The sequence below is a fragment of the Chionomys nivalis genome, chromosome 6, assembly GCF_950005125.1.
Source record: "Chionomys nivalis chromosome 6, mChiNiv1.1, whole genome shotgun sequence".
NCBI classification, from domain to species: Eukaryota; Metazoa; Chordata; class Mammalia; order Rodentia; family Cricetidae; genus Chionomys; species Chionomys nivalis.
This window is the reverse complement of record NC_080091.1, coordinates 12,135,338-12,162,794: the sequence shown is the minus strand read 5'-3', so window position 1 is coordinate 12,162,794 and position 27,457 is coordinate 12,135,338. Positions and strand designations below refer to the sequence as shown.

At 53.4% G+C, this 27,457-nt stretch overlaps 1 protein-coding gene across 1 annotated transcript; it reads left to right on the top strand.

The window, feature by feature from the left end:
- LOC130875411 (complement C3) lies at positions 1-27,271 on the top strand. The gene is made up of 41 exons (XM_057771138.1): positions 1-121; positions 1,619-1,808; positions 2,380-2,542; positions 2,638-2,708; positions 3,425-3,519; positions 3,617-3,699; positions 3,810-3,900; positions 3,986-4,088; positions 4,288-4,414; positions 4,529-4,644; positions 4,729-4,875; positions 5,364-5,573; positions 6,077-6,283; positions 6,733-6,891; positions 7,113-7,242; positions 7,779-7,850; positions 7,990-8,190; positions 8,799-8,907; positions 9,353-9,438; positions 10,107-10,249; positions 10,594-10,806; positions 11,698-11,764; positions 11,858-11,944; positions 13,240-13,443; positions 13,941-14,016; positions 14,291-14,450; positions 15,233-15,331; positions 16,780-16,936; positions 17,609-17,772; positions 19,238-19,396; positions 20,244-20,303; positions 20,410-20,500; positions 20,612-20,663; positions 21,950-22,037; positions 22,138-22,227; positions 23,466-23,571; positions 24,059-24,148; positions 24,670-24,753; positions 26,698-26,781; positions 26,862-26,997; positions 27,095-27,271. Exons 1-41 carry the CDS (start codon positions 45-47, stop codon positions 27,234-27,236), a joined length of 4,989 nt encoding a protein of 1,662 aa, XP_057627121.1. The 5' UTR covers positions 1-44; the 3' UTR covers positions 27,237-27,271.
- The last annotated feature ends 186 nt before the right edge of the window (positions 27,272-27,457 follow it).

Here is a 27,457-nt window from a genome sequence, read left to right as displayed (position 1 = left end):
CCCTGCCCCTCACCTCCCTCCTCCCTCCACCATAGTCCTCCACTATGGGAATGGCTTCAGGGCCCCAGCTGCTGCTGCTGCTGCTGCTGGCCGGCTCCCCCCTGGCTCTGGGGAGTCCCATGTAAGTAGTTACCTTCTGGGGTGCAGTTCCGGGTAGACTTTCTAAGACGTGGGTGAGAGTGTGCTTTGTGGGGGAAGGGTACAAGATATGGGTGTTAGGAATTTGTGCTGGGGGCTGGGAGATGGCTCAGTGGGGAAGAACTCTCGCTGCATGAACATGACCCTTGGTCAAACTCCCAGCACCCATGGAAAAGCCAGGAATGACCTCAGTGCCCATCACCTCACACTCCATGGGGCTGGAGACAGCCCAATACCAGGTTCAGAGAGAGAAGACCTTGGCTCAAGGGGGTAAGGTGTGTGAGTGAGAACACAGGACACATGGCATTGGCCTCCGGCCTCCACACACGCATGTCAGGAGCTTGCTCATGAACGTGTGAGCACACAGAATGTGGTCCGCTTGAGTGCCAGGGTATTTACAGGCTCGTGATCATCGAATCCCCTACTGTAGCATTGGATTGCCTACTTATTGTCAACCGCCTTGACAGGTTACTCTGTCTAGGGTCTGTAACCTGCCTGGCTGGTCAGTTAGTCCAGGGTCACGGAGAGGTACCACCTGAAAGACATGGGCTAATAAGAGGAATGAGGCCAAGCAAACTTGTCAAAGCCTCCGTTTATTAGAGTCATGGTTACAGCTTATATAGCCCCTGGATGAGGAGCTTGGGGGGCTGGGGCACGGGATCTTGCCACGTGTCCATGACCATCACGTAGGCCATAAGGTTACGATCGGTCAGGTCACGATTCCTTGGTCAGGAAGTCACAAGTTGACACACCTAGTTCTCTAGATAGTTTGGAATGTGAGGAGGGTTCCATTAACAGATAGCTCTCTATTAACAGTTAATTTGGGTGTGGGATAGCCTTTGTCAATTGGGAAGTGGGGCCCTCTGCAAAACTCCTCACGGTGGTGATTCCTATAATAATTTTGGGGGGACATGGCTCCTGACAACTTATAGAACAGAAGATCTGTTGATTTAGGGTGTCTGTGATGCCTCATTGTTTAGGCAATGGTGAGGTTGAGATTTGTGAATTGGGGCACTGTTGGGGTCTGCAACCGTTGACTGTGTGGACTGTCAAAAGCCAAGCTCGGATAGGGCCTGATGACTCTGGCCTGTTATCCCAGCTACTCTGGAGACAGAGGCAGGAGGCGTGCACATTCTAGGCAAGCCTGGTCTACATAGTGAATTCAGGGCTAGCTTGGACAACTTAGCAAGACTCCGTCTCCAAATAGAAGAGTGAGAAGAGGTGAGGGTAGCTCGGTGATAGAGCCCTTGCTCCTGCAAGCCAAGTGCTAAAACCAGGGAGAGCCAGCTTCCAGTGACTGAGGGGGAGGGAGAGGGAGGGAGGTGATGGTCCTTGGGGAGGAACATGGATCCAGGCCTCTGCTCTGGCAGCCAGCACTGAGAGCCCTCCAGAAGCAGTGACAGCGCCAGCCAGGCACTGACGGGTGAGGGCTGGAGTCTGCAGTCTTGAGGTGACATCCTCTCCGGTGTTCCTCACGCAGGTATTCCATCATCACCCCCAATGTCCTGCGGCTGGAGAGCCAAGAGACCATCGTGCTGGAGGCCCATGAGGCACAGAACGACGTCCCAGTCTCAGTCTCTGTGCACGATTTCCCAAAGAAGCAGGTGCTGACCAGCGAGAAGACAGTGCTGACAGGCGCCACTAGGCACCTGGGCACCGTCACGATCAAGGTGGGCAAGGGAATGTGGAGCTACAGACAACTACAACCCCTTAGGTCCAGCCTGAGTCCCCTCTCCTGAGTCCCGCTCCTCTGAGCTCCGCCCCCTGAGCCCCTCCCATCTGAGTCCCACTCCTCTGAGCCCCTCCCCTCAGACTCTACCTTCTAAGTCCCTCCCCTTTGAGCCCCGCCCATCTGGGTCCCTCTCCGGGCCCCTCCCGTCTTCGTCTCCATTCCTGTGAGTCCCTCCCCTCAGAATCAACCTTCTAAGTCCCTCCCCTCTGAGAACCACCCATCTGAGTTCCGCCCCTCTGAGCCCGCCCTCAGCAACTCTAAACTCCGCACCTCTGAGCCCCTCCCTTCTGAGTCCCCACACCTCTGACCCCCTCCCCTCAGAATCTACATTCTAATTTCCGCCCCTCTGAGCTTCGCCCTTCTGAGACCCAACCCTCTGAGTCCCTTGTCTCTGAGGTCCGCCCCCTGAGCCCCAACACTCTGACTCCTGCCCCCCCGAGGGGAGACACAGGAAGTCCAGAGGCTCCGACTCCTTACTGACCACCGTCCCCCTCCCGACCCATGTGCAGATTCCCGCCAGTAAGGAGTTCCAGACAAATAAGGAGCAAAAGTATGTGACAGTGGTGGCGAGCTTCGGACAAACGGTGGTGGAGAAAGTGGTGCTGGTGAGCTTCCAGAGTGGGTACCTCTTCATCCAGACAGACAAGACCATCTACACCCCAGGCTCCACGGGTAAGTGCTGCGGGTGGCTGCACACACCAGGGCTGGAGGACCCTCCCAGAGCTTGAGGTCTAATGGGACTCGCTTGTCTCCCCCACATCATCCAGTCCTCTATCGGATCTTCACCGTAGACGACGAGCTACTGCCCGTGGCCAGGACGGTTGTCATCACCATTGAGGTACCAGCTACTGAGTTTCCCAGAGAGCCTCAGAAAGGGGCAAATGGCTACACAGCATGGCCAGTGCAGAGGAGGCAGAGACCTAGGGATCCCCATAGAAGGGATACCCACAAGGAGGGTCATAGAAGCAGGATCTGAACCCAGAGAAACTCCCTGAGCCTGTTTCCCCATCAGAAGGTTGGGACGAACCTTAATTGTAGTGGTCTAGGCTGCCCAGTAGAGGGCGCATTGGAAAGCCTGAGTGAGGATCCCCCCCTTCTCCTGCACAATCCTCAAGTGGCTCCCACTTCTTTTGAATCAAAGCCCAAGTCTTCCTTGCAGGGCACGAGGCCCTGCTCATCCTGCTGCTCATCCTGCCCTGTTCCCTCCTTGCCTTCCTCCTCCATCTGTCTCTCATTCCCTCTGCTACACACACACACACACACACACACACACAACCCCTGGTCGTGTAAACACCCAGGCATTAGCTGGATGAACTATGTCCTAAGCCAGTGAGGTCAGGACCTTTTATCTAAACATACATAAAATGCACAGCACAGAGAGGTTGAGCCATCTGCCTGAGATCACCCAGCTTGTAAGTGGCACAGTAGGGGTTTGAACCTAAGCTGAGTGACCAAGGTCTGTGCTTTTAACTGCCACCTCAGCAGACATAGGAATGGTGTGGTTGGGCCTCTCAGAGTTGCTTTATCCCATATGCCTTTCCTGACTCCTTACAGACCCCCGATGGCGTGCCCATTAAGAGAGACACTCTGTCTTCCCAAAACCAGTATGGCATCTTACCCTTCTCTTGGAACATTCCAGAACTGGTCAAGTATGTCTGGGTCTCCAGGAACGGGACTCCCCTGTCCCAGGAGAGGGATGGGGAGGCACTTGGAGGCCCGGTGGGTCACACTCGTCATCTCTTGCAGCATTGGACAGTGGAAGATCCGAGCCTTCTACGAGCATGCACCACAGCAGACCTTCACCGCGCAGTTTGAGGTGAAGGAGTATGGTAAGTCCTGGCGGACCGGACAGGCTCGGGATAAGGACAAGGCCGCTGTGCCTGTGCTACCCTGGCAGCCCTGCCAACGCCATCTTTGCTATCTCCACACCCCACCCCAGTGCTGCCCAGTTTCGAGGTCCTGGTGAACCTTGAAAAGCCATTTTATTACATCGACGACCCAAAGGGCCTGGAAGTTTCCATCTCGGCCAGGTGAGGGTCGGGGAGGAGCATGGGGGACGGGTCTCCAGCCACATTCAGAGAGGCCTTCAGTACCCGAAGTCTTCTTCCCTTGCAGGTTCCTGTATGGGAAGAACGTGGACGGTATGGCCTTTGTGATCTTTGGGGTCCAGGATGGCGACAAGAAGTTTTCTCTGTCCCAATCCCTCCAGCGCGTGGTGGTACTGCCCCAGCCCCTGACAGCCTGGAACCTTGCTATCTCCCCTGAGACCACGCCCCCGCCCCAGAGCCCCTCCCACCTCTTAGCCCCTCCCAGTCCCTCCTCTTGCAGAACCCAGCCCCCAGTCCTGAGCTCCTCCCCTTCCCAGCTCCTCTCTTGGGGACCTTCTCCTCTCCCTCAGGTTCCCCTATCCTCCGCAGATCGATAACGGTTGGGGGGACGCAGTGCTCGAACGACAGACACTGCTGGATGGGGTACGGCCCTCCAACGCTGAGGCCCTGGTGGGGAAGTCCCTGTATGTCTCAGTCACTGTCATCCTGCACTCAGGTAAGGCCTGTTGAGGTGAGGGAAGTCAGATAGCAGGGCTAACCTGAGGGAGGAGGCCTGGCCCTGCGGGGCAGCTGGGGAGCCTGCCTGGACCTTTACCACTCCTCCCCTCAGGTAGTGACATGGTGGAGGCAGAGCGCAGTGGGATCGCGATTGTCACCTCCCCTTACCAGATCCACTTCACCAAGACACCCAAATTCTTCAAGCCAGCCATGCCCTTCGACATCAAGGTAAGATGAGGGGCCAATTCCCACTGCCAGCTGCGTCCCTCCGACCACACCACTTGACCCTTCCCCGCCCACCTCTTTCCACAGGTGTTTGTGACCAACCCTGATGGCTCTCCAGCCCCCCGAGTGCCCGTCGTCATTGAAGGAACTGACTCACAGGCTGTCACCCAAGATGATGGTGTGGCCAGGCTGAGTGTCAACACGCCCAACAACCGCAATAGACTAACCATCAAGGTGATTTTCCAGAGCTCAGACCCTAGTCTCCATGGCCAGAGCCCTACTCGGGGCTCTGCTGGCTTCGTGATGGGTTCCGTGGGTCACCCAGAGGATCCTATGTCGCTGTATTAAAAAAAAAAAACTGATAAAAACCACTTCAGGAAGGAAGGTGTCCAGAGAGTCCAGTGACTGGGTGGGCACAGAGGCAGGAGACTACCTAAAGCAGCTGTTCACATGCCATCCGCAGAGATGAGCACTACCATTCGGCTAGGCTGTTTCTTTCTCTTCAGTCCAGTGCTCTAGCTAAGGGGAAGACGGTGCCACCCAAAGGGTGGGTCTTCCCAACCTAGAACCCCTCCCTGGCATGATCAGAGCTCGCCTCCTGGTTGATTCTCCATGCTCTCAAGCTGTCAGTCAATATCAAGCATCCCAGAGCCAGTGTGAGTTTCAGCGATTCCACCCTGGCCAGTGCTATAAACCAGTATGCCTCCCTTTTCCCCACCTAGGTGCGCACTAAGGACAATGGTATCCTGGACACACGACAAGCAACCAACACTATGACGGCACAGCCCTATGGCACTATGCACAACTCCAACAACTACCTGCATCTGGCAGTGTCTCGTGAAGAGCTCAAACCAGGGGACAACCTCAAAGTCAACTTCCACCTTCGCACAGACCCCGGCCAAGAAGCCAAGATTCGCTACTACACCTACCTGGTCCGTGGTCACCAGAAGCCTCAGCTCCCCTACACGACTCTCCAGTATCCTAAAGATCCCTGCGTGGCCCCAGGGTCTCCCCTGCCCATTCTAGTGATCCCCACCCAGCCCTGGGGTCTCCCCTGCCCTTCCTAGGGATCCCCACCCAGTCCTGGGGTCTCCTCTACCCATCCTAGGGGTCCCTGCACAGCCCCAGGGTCTCCTATAACAATCCTAGTGATTTCTGCCCAACCCTGGGGTCTCCCCTACCAATCCTAGGAATTTCTTTCCAGCTCCAGGGTCCCCCTAATAATCCTAGGGATCCCTGCACAACCCCAGGGTCTCCCCTAACAATCCTAGGGATCCCTACCAAACCCCGGGGTCTCCCCGGCCCATTATAGGTATCCCTGCCCAGCCCCAGGGACTTCCCTGCCCATCCTAGAAATCCCTAAACAGCCCCGGGGTCCCCTACCCATTCCACCTAGCTCCACCCTGGTTCTCATGCCAGCCCATCATCCCTTCAGATTATGAACAAAGGAAAGCTACTGAAGGCAGGCCGCCAGGTTCGGGAGCCTGGCCAGGACCTGGTGGTCTTGGCCCTGCCTATCACTCCAGATTTCATTCCTTCCTTCCGCCTGGTGGCTTACTACACCCTGATTGGAGCCAATGGCAAGAGAGAGGTGGTGGCAGACTCTGTGTGGGTGGATGTAAAGGATTCCTGTGTAGGCACGGTGAGTCTCTCTCTCTCTCTCTCTCTCTCTCTCTCTCTCTCTCTCTCTCTCTCTCTCTCTCTCTCTTCATCTTCTCTCTTTTCCATCTGTCTTCCCCTCTTTCCTTTCTTTTTCTTAAAGACATTGTCTCACTATATACCCTGAGTGTACTGAAATTCATTATGTGGACTAGGTTTGGCCTGGAACTCACAGCGTTCTGCCTGCTTTGCACCCCTATCACTTCCGCCCTTTGCATCCCTTCTTTTTCTCTTCTCTCTTCTCCTCCCAACCCTCTCCTGGTCTTGCTTACTTATCTCTTCCCTCCACGCCTACCCCATTCTCTCTTCCTCCCACTCTCTCCCCCCATTTTCTCTTTCCCTTTAGTCTGTCTGTCTCCCCTCCCTTCCCCCCTCTCTCTGTGGTCCTTCCAGGGCTGACTCATCCATCTTGCTTCTCCACCCTCCCTACAGCTGGTGGTGAAGGGTGACCCCAGAGATAACCGACAGCCGGCACCTGGGCAGCAAACAACACTCAGGATCGAGGGAAATCAGGGAGCCCGAGTGGGCCTTGTGGCCGTGGACAAGGGCGTGTTTGTGCTGAACAAGAAGAACAAACTCACACAGAGCAAGGTGAACACCTGCGTCCCGGAGTCTGGCCTGCAGTAGGGTCTGGGGAAATGAGGGTGTAGGGTATGCCAGAGGCTGAGCTGGGAGTTTGCTGGGGGCTGCATATGAGTATATGAGGGATGAGGACGGCAAGGTTTAACATCATGGCGGGTTGAAAGAAGCTCTGCTGACCTGGCCTCTCCCCCTCCAACCTTCACCACCCAACCCATCTCATGCCACTGCAGATCTGGGACGTGGTAGAGAAGGCAGACATTGGCTGCACCCCAGGCAGTGGAAAGGACTATGCGGGGGTCTTCGCGGATGCAGGACTGGCCTTCAAAACAAATGAAGGCCTGCAGACTGAGCAAAGAACGAGTGAGAAAAGGGAGCAGGGGTTGACAGGAGGGAGGACATGCCTTCAACCCAAGATGCCCACCAAGAGCAGGACCCTGAGAGCAGGAAACTGAGTCTCAGCCCCTCCTCCACCAGCAGCACCTGCTGTCCCTGTCTTGTTTAAAATTCATTTTCAATTGCATTTAATTGAAGTAGGATGTGTATGTGTGTGCATGCTTCTGTGAATGGACATGTGCATGGGTATGCATGCAGATGTGCATAAATGTGCATATGTGTGCACATGTGTCTGTGTGTGCTCACACCACAGCATGCATGTGGAGGTTAGAAGACAATGTGCACCAGTCAGTTCTCAGCTTCCACCACTTGGGTCCTGGCAATCTAACAGGTCATCAGTATTAGCTGCAAGGCCCATTAACAACTGAGCCATTTCGCCAGCCTCCATTGCTGCTCCCTGAGCCCCAGGCTCTTCTACTGCAAAAAAAAAAAAAAAAAAAAAAAAAAAAAAAAAAGTGCAATAAACCTCCATCTCCCCCATCTCACTCTCTGCTCTCCATCAGATTCAGAATGCATCAAGCCAGCTGCCCGCCGCCGTCGCTCAGTACAGCTGACGGAGAAGAGGATGGACAAAGGTTAGGAGTCCTCTGCTGATGCCATCCTCATCCTGTTAGAATCCCAAGGGAGGCGGGGAAGGTCCTGCCATGGGAAATTCTATCTGGAGCTGGGTTCTCCTGGTGATTAAGGCTGACACCAGGTCTGGGCCTCCCACAGCGGGTCAGTACACGGACAAGGGTCTGCGGAAGTGTTGTGAGGATGGCATGCGCGATATCCCTATGAGGTTTTCCTGCCAGCGCCGGGCACGCTTCATCAGCCAGGGGGAGAGCTGTGTGAAGGCTTTTATAGACTGCTGCAACTACATCACCGCGCTGCGTCAGAAGCACCAGCGAGACCAAGTGCTGGGCCTGGCCAGGAGTGAGTAGCGTCTCACAGGGTGACGTTGGGGATGGAGTGGCTGCCCCTGTCTGCTGGAAGAGTAGCCCAAAGACTGTGACCCCAGCCCTCAACCCTGGGAAGACAGAAGGAGGAGGATGGAGGCCAGATGGGCTACATAGCAAGGAAGAGGCTAAGGGACTGAGGGAGAGCTGGCTCAGGGAAGGGGAAGGGGGAGAGGGAGCCCAGGGCATTCCTCACATTGCCTATGTCCCCACCCCACAAACCAAGGTAAGTTCTACAACCCTTCCACATTGAAGCTATTTGTGGTGGCTCATGCCTGTCATTCCAGCACTTAGGAGGCTGAGGCCAGAGGATTGCTGCAGATCCCAGGCCAGCCTGGGCTACCTAATGAGTTCCAACCAGCTCGGATAATGCTCGTCTTGATTCCAACACATCTGTAGAACATGATTTTTAGTTTTTATTTCCTGGATGGAGAGAGGAAACCCCACAAATCCCCAATGTGTCTGAGACTGGCAGAAAACCCTCACCCCAGGGCAAATGCATTTACACAGCTCAGAAATGCATGCTAGGGAGCCACCCCAGAGTGGATCTTTTCCCAGACCACAGCTACATCTACCCATCCTCAGGTGACATGGATGAAGACATAATTCCCGAAGAAGATATCGTCTCCCGAAGCCAATTTCCAGAGAGCTGGTTGTGGACCATAGAGGAGTTGAAGGAACCAGAAAAGAACGGGTATGGCTCGATGTTCAGGGGGTAAAGGTGCTGGCTCCGAAGACTGACGTGGTGGAAGGGGAGAACCAATTCCCACAGGTTGTCCTTGACCTCCACCTGAAGGTCAGGGCAGAAGGATGCCACACTCTCTCTCTCACACACACACGGAGTAGATATATTTTTTAAAAGGGAGGTGAGGCTAGGACATCCGTAGTCCACATCCCTGCCAGAGGGCAGAAAGCATCTTCCCAGACAAGCTAATCTGCATATGATTTGCTTGCTTGCACCTGCTAAGTACCTGAGGTCTGCAGTGGGCAGACCTGTCTTCTCTGGAGTCACCATGGAGGTCCATGGCCTGCAAACCGGAGCTCCTCTCTAACCTGTCCCCAGTGGGCCTCCCACCTCCACACCCGTCTCCATCCTGCTAGATCTCACCACTTGATTTTTAAACTTCTGCCCCACTCAGAATCTCCACGAAGGTCATGAACATCTTTCTCAAAGACTCCATCACCACCTGGGAGATTCTGGCAGTGAGCTTATCAGATAAGAAAGGTAAGGGAGGGGCTAGGGAGGGGGCTCAGTGGTAACCTGTTCCCTGCAAACATCTCCCAAGCTCCATCTGCAGAACTAGCAGAGAAAGCAGGGTGTCCTTGTGCCAGCTTGTCATCCCAACGCTGGGGAGTCAGGAACAGGAGGAGCCCTGGGTCTTCCTGGCCAGGCAGCCAAGCCAATCAGTGAGCTCCAGGGTCAATAAGAAACCCTGGGTCAAAAAATGAGATAGAGGGCCTGAGGAGTTCAGTGGCTAAAAGCATTTACTAATCTTGCAGAGGACCAGAGTTTTTGGTTCCCAGCCCCCATTTTAGCTAGGCAGCTCACAACTGTCTGCAGCTCCAGGGGGAATCCGATGCCCTCTTCTGGCCTCCTTGGGTACTGCACTGATATGCACACAGAGACACATGTGTACATACATAAAATTAAGTAAGGTGGAGGCGGAATTGAAGATGACACCCAGTGTCAATCCCTGGCCTCCACATGCATATGCACATGTAAACACACAGGTTGGACACAGCTGGCCGTGATGACCATGTGCATGTTTTAGTCTCTACCTGTCTGCGAATGGGATCAGCCATGGCCAGCTAGGGAACTTGAAGCAGATCCTTTCTGCCCCCACCCCGCACAGCCCTCCCACCTGGACCCTTCACACTGCTCTCTGTCCACAGGTATCTGTGTGGCGGACCCCTATGAGATCACAGTGATGCAGGATTTCTTCATTGACCTGAGGCTGCCCTACTCCGTGGTGCGCAACGAGCAGGTGGAGATCAGAGCTGTGCTCTTCAACTACCGTGAAAACATCGAGCTTAAGGTGGGAGCCGGTCGGAGCTGGGAGGTTGAACAGGACCCGTGAACCCACCCTCACCTGCCCTGGTCCCCCCTCACCTGTCCTGTTCCCCCCTCACCTACCCTGGTTCCCCTCACCTGCCCCGGTCCCCCCCTCACCTGTCCTGTTCCTCCCTCACCTACCCTGGTTCCCCTCACCTGCCCCGGTCCCCCCTTACCTGCCCTGGTCCGCCCTCACCTGCGCCAGGTCCCCACTTCTCCCTCACCTACCCTGGTCCCCAATTACTTGCCTCGGTCCCCCTTACCTGCCCTGCCCCCACACCAGCCCTGCCCCCCCCTCACCTGCCCCGGCCCCTTTCTCCCCTGTAGGTGAGGGTAGAACTGTTGTACAACCCAGCCTTCTGCAGCCTGGCCACCGCCAAGAAAAACTACTTCCAGACCATCAGAATCCCTCCCAAGTCCTCTGTGGCAGTGCCTTATGTCATTGTCCCCTTGAAGATCGGCCTCCAGGAGGTGGAGGTCAAAGCTGCTGTTTTTGGCCAGTTCATCAGTGATGGTGTCAAGAAGACCCTGAAGGTCGTGGTGAGTCCTTGGAGGCACCTGCTGCCCCTAGCCTTCAGATCTCCCTGCTGTTGGCCTGGCTCTGAGACACCAAGGATCATAGCAAGGCTCCGGTGATACAGAACTTAGAACTGGCTGGGTCTTGGTGTGTAGTGCCCTGAACTAGTTCATACAAATCTCTGGGCTCTGTGCCCAATGGGATATGGACTGTCATCCTAGCACTGGGGAGGTGGGGCAGGAGAATCATGGATTTGAGGACGGCAGGGGTAACTCGATGAACCCTGTCTCAAATTTTGAAAAAGGAAAAAGTCCTAGGGAGATGGCTCCACTGGCCAAGTGCTTGCTGTCCAAGCATAAGGACCTGAGCTCAGATCCCCAGAGCCCAAGGAGAAGCCAGAGGAAAAGGATCACTGATTACCAAGAGACTGCCTCAAAAGGCAGGGTCAGAAGAAGACATATAACCTTGACATTTTCACATGCACACACTCACATGCATGCACACAACTTGCACATGCTCACACATGCATGCACACAATACGTGCATATGTGTACACACATGCATACACACTACACATACACAAATGCACACCTCACAGTCACACATGCACTTACACAGGCATGCACACTCGAACACACTTGCATACATGCATGCACACTTATACATACATGTACACCCCAAACACGTGCACTCCCACGTTCACCTGCACAAAAATGTTTGCACACTTGCATACACTCACACATACACTCACACACACATACACACTCACACATGCACAAACATACATGTAGTGTAAGTTTTTTCCCCTCTTTAACCATTAAAGTATTCCTGTTACTCTTGAGCTAGCCTGGTCACTTATTATACAGACTAATTCGTTACAATGTTTCTCATCATTTAATGTTCCTCCTTAACAGCCGGAAGGCATAAGAGTCAACAAGACTGTGATCACCCGTACACTGAATCCAGAGAAGCTTGGCAAAGGTGAGGAGTCAGGAAGAGCAGTCAGAGTGGTGTGGGGCACCAGGAAAAGGGCAGGGGGTGGTGGCATCCACCTCTCTCACTATCACCCTGCAGAGGGCGTGCAGAGGGAGGATGTGCCCGCTGCAGACCTCAGTGACCAAGTGCCGGACACGGATTCTGAGACCAGAATTCTCCTGCAAGGTAAGATGGCCGCTTCCCTGGCATGAGGGTCCAGGCGGGGGTCAGGGCAGCTGGGAGCCGGAAGCTAATGGAGCGCCATCTCATGGGGGAAGGGGGAAGACACTGCACCAGGATACAGGATTCAAATCTCAACTCTACTATTTCAAGTTTATTGATCTGGGACTCATTTCTTTTTTCTTTCTTTCTTTCTTTTTTTTTTTTTGGATTTTTCGAGACAGTGTTTCTCCGTAGCTTTTGGCTCCTGTCCTGGAACTAGCTCTTGTAGACCAGGCTGGCCTCGAACTCACAGAGATCTGCCTGCCTCTGCCTCCCCAGTGCTGGGATTAAAGGCATGCGCCACCACCGCCCGGCTTGGGACTCATTTCTTAACAGAATGCCTCCCCATGCCTCAGTTTCCCCCTGTGAAAAATGAGGGCAACAATACTGTCTTAGTCACTGGTCTATCACTGCCTCGAAACACCATGACCAAGACAACTCTTACAAAGGAAGCATTTAACTGGGGCTTGCTTACAGTTTAAGAGGCTCAGTCCACAATCATCATGGTGGGGAACGAACAGGCATGGTGCTGGAGCAGTAGCCAAGAGCTACATCCTGATCCATGGGCAGAGGGAGAAGGAGCGAGGCTGGGCCTGCTGTGGGCTTTTGAACCCCCTAAGTCCACCCCAGTGACGCACCTCCTCCAGCAAGGACACACCTTCTAATCTTTCCCAGACAGTCCTACTAAGTAGGTACCAAGCATTCAGATTTAGGCGGCGCTGGGCGCCATTCTCATTCAAATACCACAGATACTCTCCGCCATTTGCTGGGAGGATTGGGCCATAACAGTTCCAACCCCCACTTAATCGGGAACAGTGTGGCTTGTGTCTGCATGCAGGAGCCTCTTGCAGAAGTTAGTTCTGCAAATAGCACATGCTGGGAAAGATAATTAAATGAGAAGCCACGCCCTCCGAGTACAGAGGTTCTGCTCCTCTTACCTGGATCCAGGAAGAACCAGATGGGGGTCTCGCGCCCGTCCGACAAGCTACCATAAGAGACAGTGCCCAACTTCAAAGTGATTTGGGGATTAAATGAGATGCTCTATGGAGCTCTCCAACAGACACTAGCAAGGAACTCTAAGCCAGAGCTGTCTGGCTGCTGCCATTATCTTGACTAAAGGTGAAATTAAATGTCCAAGACGAGCTACCACCTCCCCCTAAATCCACACAGGATTTAAATCCTCCTGCAGTCCCCAAGCCCTAGGCTTCGTCTGTTCAGAGACAGGCCTGACAGGCCTTTTCCTCCACACTCTGCTCCAGGGACCCCAGTGGCTCAGATGGTCGAGGATGCAGTGGACGCAGAGCGGCTGAAACATCTGATCGTGACACCCTCGGGCTGCGGGGAGCAGAACATGATCGGCATGACACCCACAGTCATTGCCGTGCACTACCTAGACCAGACAGAACAGTGGGAGAAGTTCGGCCTGGAGAAGAGGCAGGAGTCTCTGGAGCTCATCAAGAAAGGTGGGGCCTGTGCTGGAAAACAGCGAACTAGCTTCTCTTCCAAAGTTCCCTCTGGTCCCCAGAAGCTCCGCCCCTATGCCCAGAGGCCCCGCCTCTTCTCCAAACCCTCCCTATCCCCCCCCCCTCTCCCAGGAACCCCCCACATGTCCTTCAGAGACGGTTTCTCTCACGTCTGGTCCCTGGACCGAGCCGGAATCATCTTTCCAGAATCCACGCCCTACTTGAGCGTGCTTCCCTCTCCTCATAGCACTCTCTCTCTCTTTGGGCTCACTTGCCTCAGGGAGGCCCACCCCCCAATTCCCCAGCTCAGCTTTCCTCTTCAAGCCTTCCTTTAAAACCCACTCCCTTCCCAGGATCCTGATCCTACCCTCTTTGAACCCTCATCCCACCTCACATAGGTGGCACCCTTGTCCTGCCCTTGGGGCACCCACTGCCCACCTTAGTCAGGCCAGGCTCAACCCACCCCTTCCTTTAGTGACCCTGTCTACTCTCCACAGGGTACACTCAACAACTGGTCTTCAAACAGCCCAGTTTTGCCTATGCTGCCTTCAAGAACCGGGCACCCAGCACCTGGTAAGTACAGATGCTCAGTTTGACTTCTCTACCTCGATAGCTACCTGAGTAAGGCCTGAATCCCTACCAGGAGCGCTTTGGCCCCTATCTGTCTACAGCCAAGGCTGCGGAACCTAATGAGCCTTAGACTCCTTTAAGCAACAGGCTTCATGCTCTTTGAGCCACCCAAACTCAGTGGCTCGGGCACTGCCCCTCTCTGTTCATTGGTGGGTGAAGATGTCATTCTCTGTCTCTCAAAGTCGATTGGTTCATACGTGGTGTCCCCCACCCCCAGGCTCACAGCCTATGTGGTCAAGGTCTTCTCTCTTGCTGCCAACCTCATCGCCATCGACTCTCAGGTCCTGTGTGGGGCTGTTAAATGGCTGATTCTGGAGAAACAGAAGCCGGATGGAGTCTTTCAGGAGGACGGACCTGTGATTCACCAAGAAATGATTGTAAGAGGCAGGGGGATTCCAGACAGAGATAAGTAGAGGGTCCCAGGAGGGAGAGGAGAGAACACTGCTCTATCTCTGCCTGTTCACTTGGTGGAGGTGGGAGCCGGGTGAATAAATTTGTAAAACACTAAAGTATTGCAAGAATCCAGCGGCTGACATAGCCAGCCACAGGAGACATGCGTGGTATGTGCTTGGTTGGAGACCAAGGGCCACTACCTTTTTCTTTTTCTTTTTTGAGACAGTATCTCACTGTCCCAAGGCTCACCAAGTAGGCTAAGCTGGCTGGTCCCTGAGATCGGGCCATCTCTGCCTGTCCAATACCGGGGTCATAAGCACATGCCACCACGCCCAGATATTTAATGTTTTAAAATGTGAGTTCTGGGACATCAAACTCAGGCTTGAGGGTTGAGCCATCTCCCCAGGTCCTACTAAGTGTTTTGATTCATGATAGTCCACATTTTCTGTAGATCTGTCAGGGGATCTCCACCGTAGATCAAGGAGCATTTGTCTGTCTGTGGAGTAGCTGACCGGCTCATGCCCATCCGGTTGGGCAAGAAGCCCTGTGAAGGCGAGCTGTGTGTGGTTTCCTCAACCATTACACCCTGCTACACCAGGGACAGCAGTCCAGGGGGATCCCAGTGACACAGAATGAACAAATAATTCAATTGATTCATACTAGCGGGGGGGGGGGGAGCTGAGCCCAGACTCCCCAAGTCTTCAGGGTATTTGACATCTAGGTAAAGACACATAAAGACTCTCCTCTCTTCTGCTCCTCATCACAGGGTGGATTCCGGAACACCAAGGAGGCCGATGTGTCTCTCACAGCCTTCGTCCTCATAGCACTGCAGGAAGCCCGAGAAATCTGTGAGGGGCAGATCAACGTGAGTGTCCTGTCAGCCACCCAAGCTGTGGGGAGGGGTGTTCTTGTTTCTTCTCTATTGCTGTGATCGAACACTCTGACCAAAAGCAACCGAGGGAGAGAAGAGTTTCTTTCAGGTTATAGCAACAGATCACGGACATCCCCGGGGGAAAGTCGAGGCAGGGACTCAAGGGCAGGCATGTTTGCTGTTCCATTACCTCAGACCAATGACCTCAGCTCACTCATAGCCAAAGAAATGGTGCTGCTGGCTGCTTCACTGGCAGGCTTAGACCTTCTTGGACAGCTCAGGACCACCTGCCTAGGAATTGTGCTGCCCACAGCGGCCTTCCCCCATCTACTAACACTGAAGAGAATCCCCACAGACCACAAAGGTCCCGCTGATGTAGGCAGTTCACCAACTAGGGTTCTCCTCTCATACCCCTGGCTGTATCAGGCTGACAGTAGACGCTAATGAGGGGAGAGGTTGTTGCCTTGAGCTGGGAGGTTTGGCCCTCTCTACTTACTAAAAATGGTCTGACGATAAACCATGACACCTGGTGTGTATCGCTGTGATCTCGGGTTTTCACCTCTGAAAAAGTATATGACTTTTCCTGGGAAGACACAAAGAAATGTCTATCATCCTAGATAGTGATCAGTACCAAACCAAAAAAATGATTGCGCCAAGTTCAGCTTGAACATTGCATCAGGTTTATTGGGGTCACCTATGGGAGCATGGGGACGCAAGGGCAGCTGAATTGCCAAAAAGCCCACCCCACCGTGGATAATGAACTGCACAGCTAGAGATCCCTGTGCAGCCTGTGGGCGGGTCTACCCTAGAGACCCCGCCCCCCAGCGGTGGCTTTCTGCCTTTGTAGCCAGGAGGGGCTCTCTGCATCTCTCAGCTTTCAGGAGAGTTCCGAGTTTTGGGGCCTGCTAAGCCTCTAAGTCTCTTGCTGTCTTTCTGAGTTTTATGAACCATTGCCACCCTCTCGGAGGGAACGTTTCAACTCAGCGCCAACAGCTACCCATCTAAGTTCAGTGAATGTGCAAATGGCAAACCCCTCCTAAGGCGACATGGTGACCATGAAGATGGATGAAGGCTCCAGCTGGCGTGCTGGATCTTGTTTCTAGTATATGCCAACGTGGGACATTTTATGACATCGTTTTGTTTAGTGACAACCTCTGGGGAGTATTTACATGACCGTAATTCACTGTTGTTATGAGGCAGGGCTCATCCACCCAAGAACCCACAGTCACACCCCCTTCTGCACACCCCTAGTGTACAGACTTCTCCAGGCGCATAAAAGGGTTCAGCAGAGGGCACCACACCAGTGGCCCCAATGACTAGAGGACTCTTAAAGTCAATACAGGGAGTCCCCCAGGGCAGATTCAGGGGAGTCCCCCAGGGCAAATGTTATCCTGGTGGCCCAGAAGTCATGTTTGTGAGATCCCAACTGTTGTCTCTCCCAGAGCCTCCCCGGGAGCATCAACAAGGCAGGGGAGTACATCACAGCCAGTTACCTGAACCTGCAGAGACCATACACAGTGGCCATCGCTGGGTATGCCCTGGCCCTGATGGGGAAACTGGAGGAGCCTTACCTCAGCAAGTTCCTGAACACAGCCAAAGGTGAGGAATCGCCTCAAGGGGAAGGGGTGTATGATTGGGGGTGAGGGTCAACTCAAGTGAAGATCCTGGACACACAGTGAGCCAGGACACGTGGTTCTTAGCTGAGGGGTGAGGTGGATGGCCCCACCTTGACTGCAGTGGAAGCCTCTCAAGTCTGTGGACTCTTCAGTGTAAATCACACAAGAGTCCCGGGGCATCTTTCATTCAACCATACCCTGGGCATCCACATCAGAAGGGCGACTGAAGGAGAGGCGGGGCTGCTGGACTGGAGATGCTCTTGAGTTCTTTTCCTGTTTCTGTTATAAAGTGCCCCAGTGAAAGCAACCCAAGGGAGGAAGGCTTCATTTCAGCTCAAGGGTGGAATCCATCATAGCTGGAAATCAAGGCAGTGAGAGCTAATCAGAAAGCAGAGAGATGCTGGGTTCATTCCTCCATCTTACCCATTCCGGTACCCACCCCAGGGAAAGGTCACGATGGGTTCTTCCACACCAGTTAACATAGTCAGGATGATTCCCACCGGCAAGGCCAGGGGATTGTCTCCCAGGTCACTCAGACTGACAGTCCACACTGAGCACAAGAGAGTTGGACAAAAGCATGGCCACCCGGACATGGGGCAGGCCAGATCCCGAGTAACTCTCAGGTGCATGAGAGGCCGGGGTGTTTCCTGTGCAGATCGGAACCGCTGGGAAGAGCCCGGCCAACAGCTCTACAATGTGGAGGCCACGTCCTATGCCCTCCTGGCCCTGCTGCTGCTGAAAGACTTCGACTCTGTGCCTCCTGTGGTCCGCTGGCTCAATGAGCAAAGATACTACGGGGGCGGCTACGGCTCCACACAGGCAAGTGGGCTCTGTGCAGGCAAGTGGGCTCCAGTTCCAACGTTTGCTTCCCAGGTCTCCTGGAGGAGACACCAAGACTCAGGCATGTAGCTTCTCTGTCTGAGCAGTGCAGGAGACTTCAGACTAACGGAGAAACTGCATCATGTGCCTTGTTCCTCAGGCCCCCAATGGCACCCTTACTCACTAGAGGGTTCTAGTTTATATTCTTCATTACTGGACTCCCAATACTTCCCCGTTCTCATCAAAATGTTCTAGATCATGTTCCTGGGCTCCCCTCCAATGGCACTCTAACTGGAAAGTTCTAGGTCACATTCCTAATTCCATCAGGCTCTTGATGCCCCCCATCACTGGAAGATTCTAGAACATGGTCTCAATTTGACCAGGCTCCCAGTGTTCCCCTTTGTCATGTGTGTGCTCTAGATCATGTTCATGGGTTCACTATACTCCCAATGTCACTTTATCACTGGAAGGTTCTAGATTGCTTCCTTCCTTCATTCCAGAGGACTCCCAATGTCCCTCTCTTTTGTGTGTGAGTTCTAGATCGCATTCTCTGTTCCACTGGATTCTCAAATGTCACATTCTCCTATCAGTTCTAGACCAAGATCCCAATTCTACCTAGGCTTTCACCTTTTGTCATTGGTGTATTCTATTTCTGTTCTCACCTCCACGAGGGCACTGCCCAATGCATCTTTCTCTAGAACTTTCCAGATGATGGTTTTGGCAACTTAGGGTAGCTCGGGCTCCAGCTTGATCTTTCTTTGGGCTCCCAGTCACTTTTCGGTGTTCCATCCTCCATATCACTTCAGAGCTTGGTGCCCCCACACTCTGGGTCTATTGTCTTTCTCATGAGATGGTTCTAGACTAATTCCTGGCTCACTAAGCCCTAAAGTCCTCCCTTTTGATGAGTCTAGAGGTTCTAGACCTTCAGTCTTACACATGGATTGCCACCTGTGAGGTTTCAGGGAAGCCTGTTTCTTCGGCACCCCTTGGCTGCAGCTCAGTCCAGGTTGCAGGAAAGGAAAGGGAAGCATGTATATGTCCTGGTAGATACTGGTGTGTTTTCAGCATCGGTGGCATCTGAACAAAACCTTGCTCCCTTGGAGGATTCTAAACATCCTTCGGTGCCTAGTGACCTCCGCTACTCCCTTCACCGTCGGGTGGTTCCAGCGCACAGGCTGACTGATAACCATCCCTGACCTGAGCTTCTAGTGACCTCCGCTAGTCCCTTCACACTCTGACAGGTCTAGGTCACAGGCTGACTGATAATCATCCCTGGCCCGAGTTTCTCTCACAGGGAGCTCTGGGACATCCACCTTTTTCCAACTTTATATTTGCAGTCTCTGGCAGGTTCTGTGTGTGGTGCTGATGCCATAATTCTGACCCTTACATGGTCATCTCTCCCCAGCACTTCCTAACCACCAATGATAATGCAAAGCTAACCATCTTTCTCTCGCACGGGCTCTAGGCCACCTTCATGGTATTCCAAGCCTTGGCCCAATACCAAACAGACGTCCCTGACCACAAGGAGTTGAACATGGACGTGTCCTTCCACCTTCCCAGCCGCAGCGCCCCAACCATGTTCCGCCTGCTCTGGGAAACTGGCAGTCTCTTACGATCAGAAGAGGTATGGTCTTACCCCTCTCTCCCTCACGTCCACCTTCTGTACCATCCAGGGCTGCAGGAGAGAGGCCAGATACCTTGCGGGAGCTGTATGCGCTCACGTGTATGCATGCCTGTGTACAGGTGTGTGTAACACGAGGGCCGGCTTGTTGTGGTTTCCGTCCCGCCCGGTACCCCACAGCCGGCAAGTCCCAAAGAAAATCACACAGAGACCTCTATAAGTTTTAAAACTGATTGGCCCATTAGCTCAGTCTTCTTATTAGCTCTTGTAGCTTATATTAACCCATTGTTCTTACGTATGTTAGCCACATGGCTCAGTACCATTCTCAGTCGGGCAGGTTACATCTTGCCTTTCAGTGGTCTCTGCAGGACTGGAAGGAATGGGTTACTTCCCAGAATACTCCTGTTCTCATCGCCCCACCTCTACTTCCTTTCTGGTTGACCCGGCTCTACATCCTGCCTGGCCAGTCAGCGTTTTATTAAAATATATGATTGACAGAATATAGACAATTCTCCTGTACCAGGTGTGGGTACATTTGTGTGGTGTGGACCGGAGGACAACCTTACATGCCATTCCTTAGGTGCTGTCCATATTACTTGTTGAGCTAAGACTCTCTGGGCTACAATTTACCAAATAGACTAGACTAGGTGGCCAGCAGGCCCCAAAGATCCCCCTGTCTCTGCCTCCCCAGTGCTAGGATCTCAAGCCCATGCCCAGTTTGTTCGACATGGATTCTTGGTATCAAACCCAGGTTCTCACGTTTATCAGACAAGCACTTTGCCTACTGGGCCATCTTCCTGGTCCAAAGCGGCTGTTAACTTCCCCTCTTCTCTCCCCCAACCCTGTGCAGACCAAGCAAAATGAGGCCTTCTCTCTGACAGCCAAAGGAAAAGGCGAAGGCACATTGTCGGTAAGGAAGGGGAACCACACCTGCTGGACCCATCCTTTTCTCCTGCCCCCTCTCCCTGTCCTCAGCCATTCAGTGTTCTCATGGGATCCTGCGCTCATCCCCCCAGGTAGTGACAGTGTATCATGCCAAAGTCAAAGGCAAAGTCACCTGCAAGAAGTTCGACCTCAGGGTCACTATAGAACCAGCCCCTGACACAGGTAAGAGGAATGACCCCCCTGTCACCTTCCGACCCCAGTCCTGTCCCATCTCTGCCTTCCTCCTGAACCAGGACCCAAAGACACCATGTATCCTTCTGTCTCTGTTTGTAGCCAAGAAGCCCGCAGATGCCAAGAGAACCATGACCCTTAGCATCTGCACCAGGTGAGGATCTGGGTCCCTGGGGTTCATCCTGGTTACTCTCTCCCTGTAAAAAGACTTCGTCTTCGTGGCAGGCCAGAGCCCCTGCTTTGGGCATGCCGCAAGCATTGTAGCCATGAGTGGCATCCTCAGTCCATCTCCTTCCCCTCTGTTCACTTCTTCATTCATGCTGGCAAGCTTGCCATCTCCCGGGGCACACCGCACGTCTCTCGCAAGACCATTCCCTCCATCATCCCTCCTGCCGTTGGCGTCACATTCAGACTTCACTGCCTGGGCAGTTTTCTCTTTTCTTATTTGTGACCATCTCTGTTGGCCTGTTTCCTCTCTCCATGATCACATTAGCATGCACGCACTTGCATGCATTGTGTATGTGTGTCTGAGGGTCTGTGTATGCGTGCACATGTGTGTATATGTATGTGAGTGTGTGTTTGTGTGTACGCATTTTTCATGCCATAGCTTACACATGGAGGTAGGAAGACAGTTTGTAGGAGTTGGATCTTTCTTTTCACCATGTGGGGTCCTGGGATTGCACTCAGGTTCTTAAGCGTAGTGGTTAACACTTTTACCCACTGAACCATCTCACTGGCCCTCCACCTTGTTCTTTGAGACAGGTCTCTCTCTGGCCTGGAATTTGCCAAGTACACAAGGCTGGCCAGGCAGTGAGCCCAAAGATCTTCCTGACTGTGCCCCCAGGGCTGGAACCCAGTGTGTTCCAGTGAGATGGGATCAGTGATTAATGGTATTAGCTACCACGGTTGATCTCTTCTTCTTAACATGGATAATAGGGGATTAAACTCAGGTCCTCATGTTTGCACAGCAAGCACTTTACTGATTAAGCTGCCACGCCAGCCCTCCACACTGCCAAGCCAGCCCTCCACACTGCCACGCCGTCCCTCCACACTGCCACGCCGTCCCTCCACACTGCCATACAGCCCTCCACACTGCCACGCCGGCCTCCACACTGCCATACAGCCCTCCACACTGCCACGCCTGCCTCCACACTGCCATACAGCCCTCCACACTGCCACACAAGCACTGGGATGACTCACTAAGTAGCCCAGGCTATCCTCAGCCCATAATCCTCCCACCTCAGCCTCTGACAGCATCATGAACCACGATGCCTGTCTGTGTCTACTTACATTGCCCTCAGACAAATGTTTCCCAAACCGAACTCTTCTTCAGTGCTGGGTCAGAAGTAGAAGCCTGGAGTACGACCCCTCATCCAGACACTGACCCTGGGTGCTTCCCCCATCCTGAAATCACACAACCTTTTATTCTGCCATGGACAGGTACCTGGGAGATGTGGATGCCACCATGTCCATCCTGGACATCTCCATGATGACTGGATTTGTTCCAGACACGAACGACCTGGAACGGGTAGGGAGGCTTGGGGCTGGGGTGCAGGAGAAGAGTCTGAGGTCTGGAAGAGGCTGCAGGGAGACAAGGAGGGATTTTCACCAACTCTGCTCTTCCCCAGCTGAGCACGGGAGTGGACAGATACATCTCCAAGTACGAGATGAACTCAGCCTTCTCCACCAAGAACACCCTCATCATCTACCTCGAAAAGGTACTGTTGTCCCAGGGGTGCTTCCATGCCCCTCTTCTTTCCCCTTCCTAGCTGAGTTTCTCCCTCCATTGTGACAGCTAGCTCAGGCTAGCCCAAGCTTGGGAATACAAGATCTGTGCTGTGAGGTGGTCAGAGAGTTTCTAAAATAAGGTGACCAACCTAAGACTGTCGCCCGTCTCCCCCATAGTCTAACTAGAGACAGAATTCTGCTCCTTATGCAGGGACCAGACTCCTTCCACATTGGGGTCTGCCATCCTTAGGATCTTCGCGTTTGTAGCAATAGCCTAAGAAAAGTGAACTTTGAGTGAGTTTGATAGTGAATGCAGGGTTTCTCCGTGTGGCCTGAACTGGCCCCAAACTCACAGTTCCTCCTGCCTCGTCCTCCTGAGCACTGGAGTGAGAGAGGTATGTCACCATACCCAGCTATCTGTGATGCTTCATGAGCACTGTCATAGCACCCTTCACGTTGTTCTCACAAAACACCTGAGGTGGTGTGACATAGAGAGGGACTAAGCTCAAAGTTTTGGATAAAAAAGGCCAGAGAATGAGTGATCCCAACTATTTAGCCTCTAACAAAAGCTTCCGGGCATAATGGCCAGAGAGAGCGCAAGGATAAAGCCGCACACTGAGGGCAGGGCCAAGAGAAGTCCAGGAAGCCCACTCATTTTTATAATGACCTACATCACAGTGACAAACCAGCTCCTCCCAGCCAGGCATTAATCCCCTATGGCCCAGTTATCTCCCCATGGTTGGGTCTAGTTTATGCCATTATATTGTGGCTGCAGAATTAATGAAGAGATGTCTTATGCAGACAACAGCAGGGAGACAGCGACCAGCTGGCCGGAGCTCTGTCACCTGATACCTCTAACTCGGAGTGAGGCTGCAAACATTCACTGATGCTGACTCTTCTCACAACTTCTAGAGCAGGGCTTCTCAACCTTCCTGACACCACAACCCTCTACTGCACCTTCTCATGTGGTGCCGACCTCCAACCATAAGATTTGTTTTATCGCTACTTCATAACTGAAATGTACTAGTGTTATGAATCATAACGTAAATATCTGTACTTTCCGATGGTCTCAGGTAACCCCTGTGAAAGGGTCATTCAGCCCCCAAAGGGGTTACAACCCACAGGTTGGAAACCACTATTCTAGAATATGCTTGGTCCCACAAGTCTTCACGGTGGTCCCAAGGGTTCCCTCTGTGACACTCACTGACAGCTCCATTCTTCCCCTCAGATCTCACACTCCGAAGAAGAATGTCTGTCCTTCAACGTTCACCAGTTCTTCAATGTGGGACTCATCCAGCCCGGGTCGGTCAAGGTCTACTCCTATTACAACCTGGGTGAGCAGCCAGTGAGGACTGGGTATTGGGTGTTCTGGGTGTTCAAGGAACCTGGAGATCTGAGCATCACATCTGGCAGCCCCAATGATCAAAACATTGGGGGTCCTGGGGGTGCATGTGCTGAGGCTCTTTGGGTCCTAGGAACAGAAGAATTGGGAGACTCGGAGTCCAAGGATTTACAGGTTGGGGTTTGAGGGTCCCAGAGACCTAGAGGTTGGAGGTCTGAGGGTCACAGGGATCTGGAGGCTGGGGGGCCTGAGAATCCCAGGGACCTAGAATTTTGACATCTGAGCGTCTCAGGGCTCTAGATGGAGTCTCAAGACATTACCGTCTAAAGGTAGAAAGATCAAAGACCTGGGGTCTGAGCGTCACAGGGGTCTGAGGTTGGGGACCCAGCATCTCAGTGCTAAGGGGACTAAAATATTGGGCATTTCATAGCAGGAATGCAGTCCCTGGCCCTCTGACTTCTCCTCACTTCTCCCCACAGAGGAATCCTGCACCCGGTTTTACCATATGGATAAGGAGGATGGAATGCTGAGCAAGCTGTGCCACAAAGAAATGTGCCGCTGTGCTGAGGGTAGGCAGCTGGAGGGTGGGCACCAGGAGGGTAGGCACCAGGAAGGAGGGCACCAGGAGGGTGGGCACCAGGAGGGAGGGCACCAGGAAGATGGGCACCAGGAGGGTGGGCACCAGGAGGGTAGATACCAGGAGGGTGGGCACCAGGAAGGCAGGCACTTGAAGGGTGGGCACCAGGAAGATGGGCACCAGGAGGGTAGGTACCAGGAGGGTGGGAACCAGAAGGGTGGACACCAGGAGGGTGGGCACCAGTGGGTGGGCACCGGGAAGGTGGGCACCAGTGGATGGGCACCGGGAAGGTGGGCACCAGGAGGGTAGGCACCTGGAGGGTGTAAAGGGTGAATCCGTGCAAGACACAGTGACACAGACTCTCCACCCCCATGGGTGGGGGATGGCCTGAAAGCCTCATTCAGGGGATATGGAGTGGGATAGGTGTCCCCTCTGGGCCCAACTCCAACACAGACAGTGGGTCTTGGAGGGTCAGAGGGACTCAAGAGCCTGTGTCACCCCCCACCCCCACAGAGAACTGCTTCATGCATCAGGCACAGGAGAAGGTCAGCCTGAACGACCGGCTGGAAAAGGCTTGCGAACCTGGAGTGGACTACGGTGAGTGTGGCTTCTAGTGGGTTTGTCAGACCTTGCAGAGTGAGCGACAGGTGGCTTGATGGTGTGTGACCAGCAGGGAACAGCCATGGTGCGTGTGGATGTGTGTGACTGTTGTGTTTGGGACATGTGTAGATGAGTAGCGAAGGGCCATTGTCCGTGTTGTGTGATGTTCCCTGGGGAGACATTCACCCCAGATAGAGCACAGACCACTCAGGTCCAGCCTGCTGAACCAGTGAGTTGCTGGGGTTCCTCATGAGAGTTGGAATACGGGGTTCCTTGCAGGAGGGTGAATGACTTTTATAGGCTCTGGAAGAGGCCTTGTGGGCCTTGTGAGTCTCACTTATTTCCTGAGTCTCAAGGGCCCTTCCTCCATAACCAGAAGTTTCAGTGACAAGAACGTAGCTAAACAGTAGGGAATTGGTGGTGAGAGAAGGTGGGTGTGCCCCGGGTGGGGTTGGCCCGAGGCTGTAGTCCATAGCCATGGTTGAGTGGGACTGTGGATAGGGACAGCTCAGTCAGCGTGGCTCTGGATACCCAAGCATGAGGTTTGATCCCCAGCACCTAGCTAAAATCTCAGCATGGTGGCACCTGTCACTAACTTGAGCACCAAGGAGGCAGAGCCAGGAGGTTCTCAGGGCCAACCTAGCCATACCAGTGAGTTCAAGGTCTCAGTAAGATCCTGTCTCAAAAAACCACAAGGGACGAGGCTGGCTGGAGAGCTGGCTCCCTGAGTTCGAGCACTCCACATCAGATGCCTGGAACTTCACCTCCAGGAGAACCAGCACCCTCTTCTGGCTTCTTCAAATGCTGCAGTCACACACATAGACACACGCAAAAACAGAAAAGGACAAAGGTGGTCTCTGACCTCCACACACGCACACACATGCACCCGCCCACACACATGACCGTGTACACGTATTCCGATTGGCCTCTCTGTGACAGAGCATGACCTAAAGCATCTGGGGAGGGAAAGGTTTATTTCATTTTATAGTTGACCGTTTGTCATCAAGGGAAGAATTGAAGCAGAGACCACGGAGGAATGCCGTGTCCTAATGCCCCAACCCCCTGGCCTGCTTAGCTACCTTTCTTACACAGCCCAGGCCCACCTGCCGAGTGATGGCATTGCTCACTGTGGGCTGGACACTCCTTATTAGTTAGCAATGAAGAAAATGCCCCCACAGACATAGCCACAGGCCATGCTGATGGAAACAGTTCTTCAGCTGAGATTCCCTCTTCCAGGTCTGTCAAGTGGATAACAGACACCATGACAACATGTGAACATATTCACATAGACACAAACACACACATGGTAGCTACAGCTGTGCATGCACCTGTAGCTGGAGGTGATTGTAATTGCACATGCCTGAGTGCGAATTGGACGTGTGTTTTGGTGACAGTCGTGACTTTGCATAGCTGTATATTTGCAGAGGTCAAGGGTGACTGTGGATGTCAGTTATAGCAATCATGAACATGACTGTCCTTACACCTGGCTAATCATCTATGTGGTGTGATCTGGCCGGTTACCATGGTTGCATGATACTGTCATTGGGGATGGCTGTGCTGAGAATAGTTGCCTCTGTGTGCGTGACTACTTGCCTAAGACTCTGATCGTGTCCATGGTATGAGTGTCTATGAATGTGCACGCAGTTCTGTGGCCTGGGGTTGCCCATAGCCTCAGTCACATGAGACTTTACCATGGATGTCTGCCTGTGGGCAGCTCTAACTACTCCCAGGTAGCTATGGTGGATTACATGAGTGTGTCTGAGCGTGGCTGTGGGATGGCCTGGTTGTGTGCATTCCTGGCAGGGGACAGGCTGAGGTGTCGGCAGCTCTGACTTAGCCTGTTTCTGCTTTTGGTGGGGGAGTCACATGGTCAGGTGCATGTGCTGGTGAGAGCCCACTGACCAACCCAGCTCATGCCCATCACTGCCCCTCCCCCTACAGTGTACAGGACCAGGCTAGTTGCTACAAAGCTGTCTAATGACTTTGATGAGTACGTCATGACCATCGAGCAAGTCATCAAGTCAGGTAGCTAGCCCCTCTGTCCTCCCACCTCCCCATCCCCGCTCCCTCTGCAGGAGCTCAGCCTCCCCTCCCCTGCTCCACAGGCTCAGATGAGGTGCAGGAAGGGCAGGAACGCACGTTCATCAGCCACATCAAGTGTAGGCAAGCCCTGAAGCTGCAGGACAAGAAGCAGTACCTCCTGTGGGGCCTGTCCTCCGACCTCTGGGGAGAGAAGCCCAAGTAAGTGTCCACCCTGCTGCTGTGCTGTGCAAGTGGCTGACCCTTTAGCCCCGCCCACTGCTCCAGGAGCTGCCCTCACCTGTTCTCCCTTCCCCAGCACCAGCTACATCATTGGGAAGGATACTTGGGTGGAGCTCTGGCCCGAGGCTGAAGAATGCCAGGATGAGGAGAACCAGAAACAGTGTGAGAACCTCGGGGCGTTCACAGAGACCATGGTGGTCTTCGGCTGCCCCAACTGAGCACAGCCCAGTTCTCCAATAAAGCTTTGGTTATATTTCACTCTCTTTCCGGTGTCTGGAGTTATGGTGTGGTGTGTGTGTGGGGTGTGTGTGGGGTGTGTGTGTGTGTGTGTGAACTTATTTCTGTGTAAGGTGTGTGTGTGTGTGTGTGCGTGTACATGTGGACACCAAAATTCTTTCTTTTTTTTCTTTTCTTTTTGTTTGTTTGTTTTTCTTTCAAG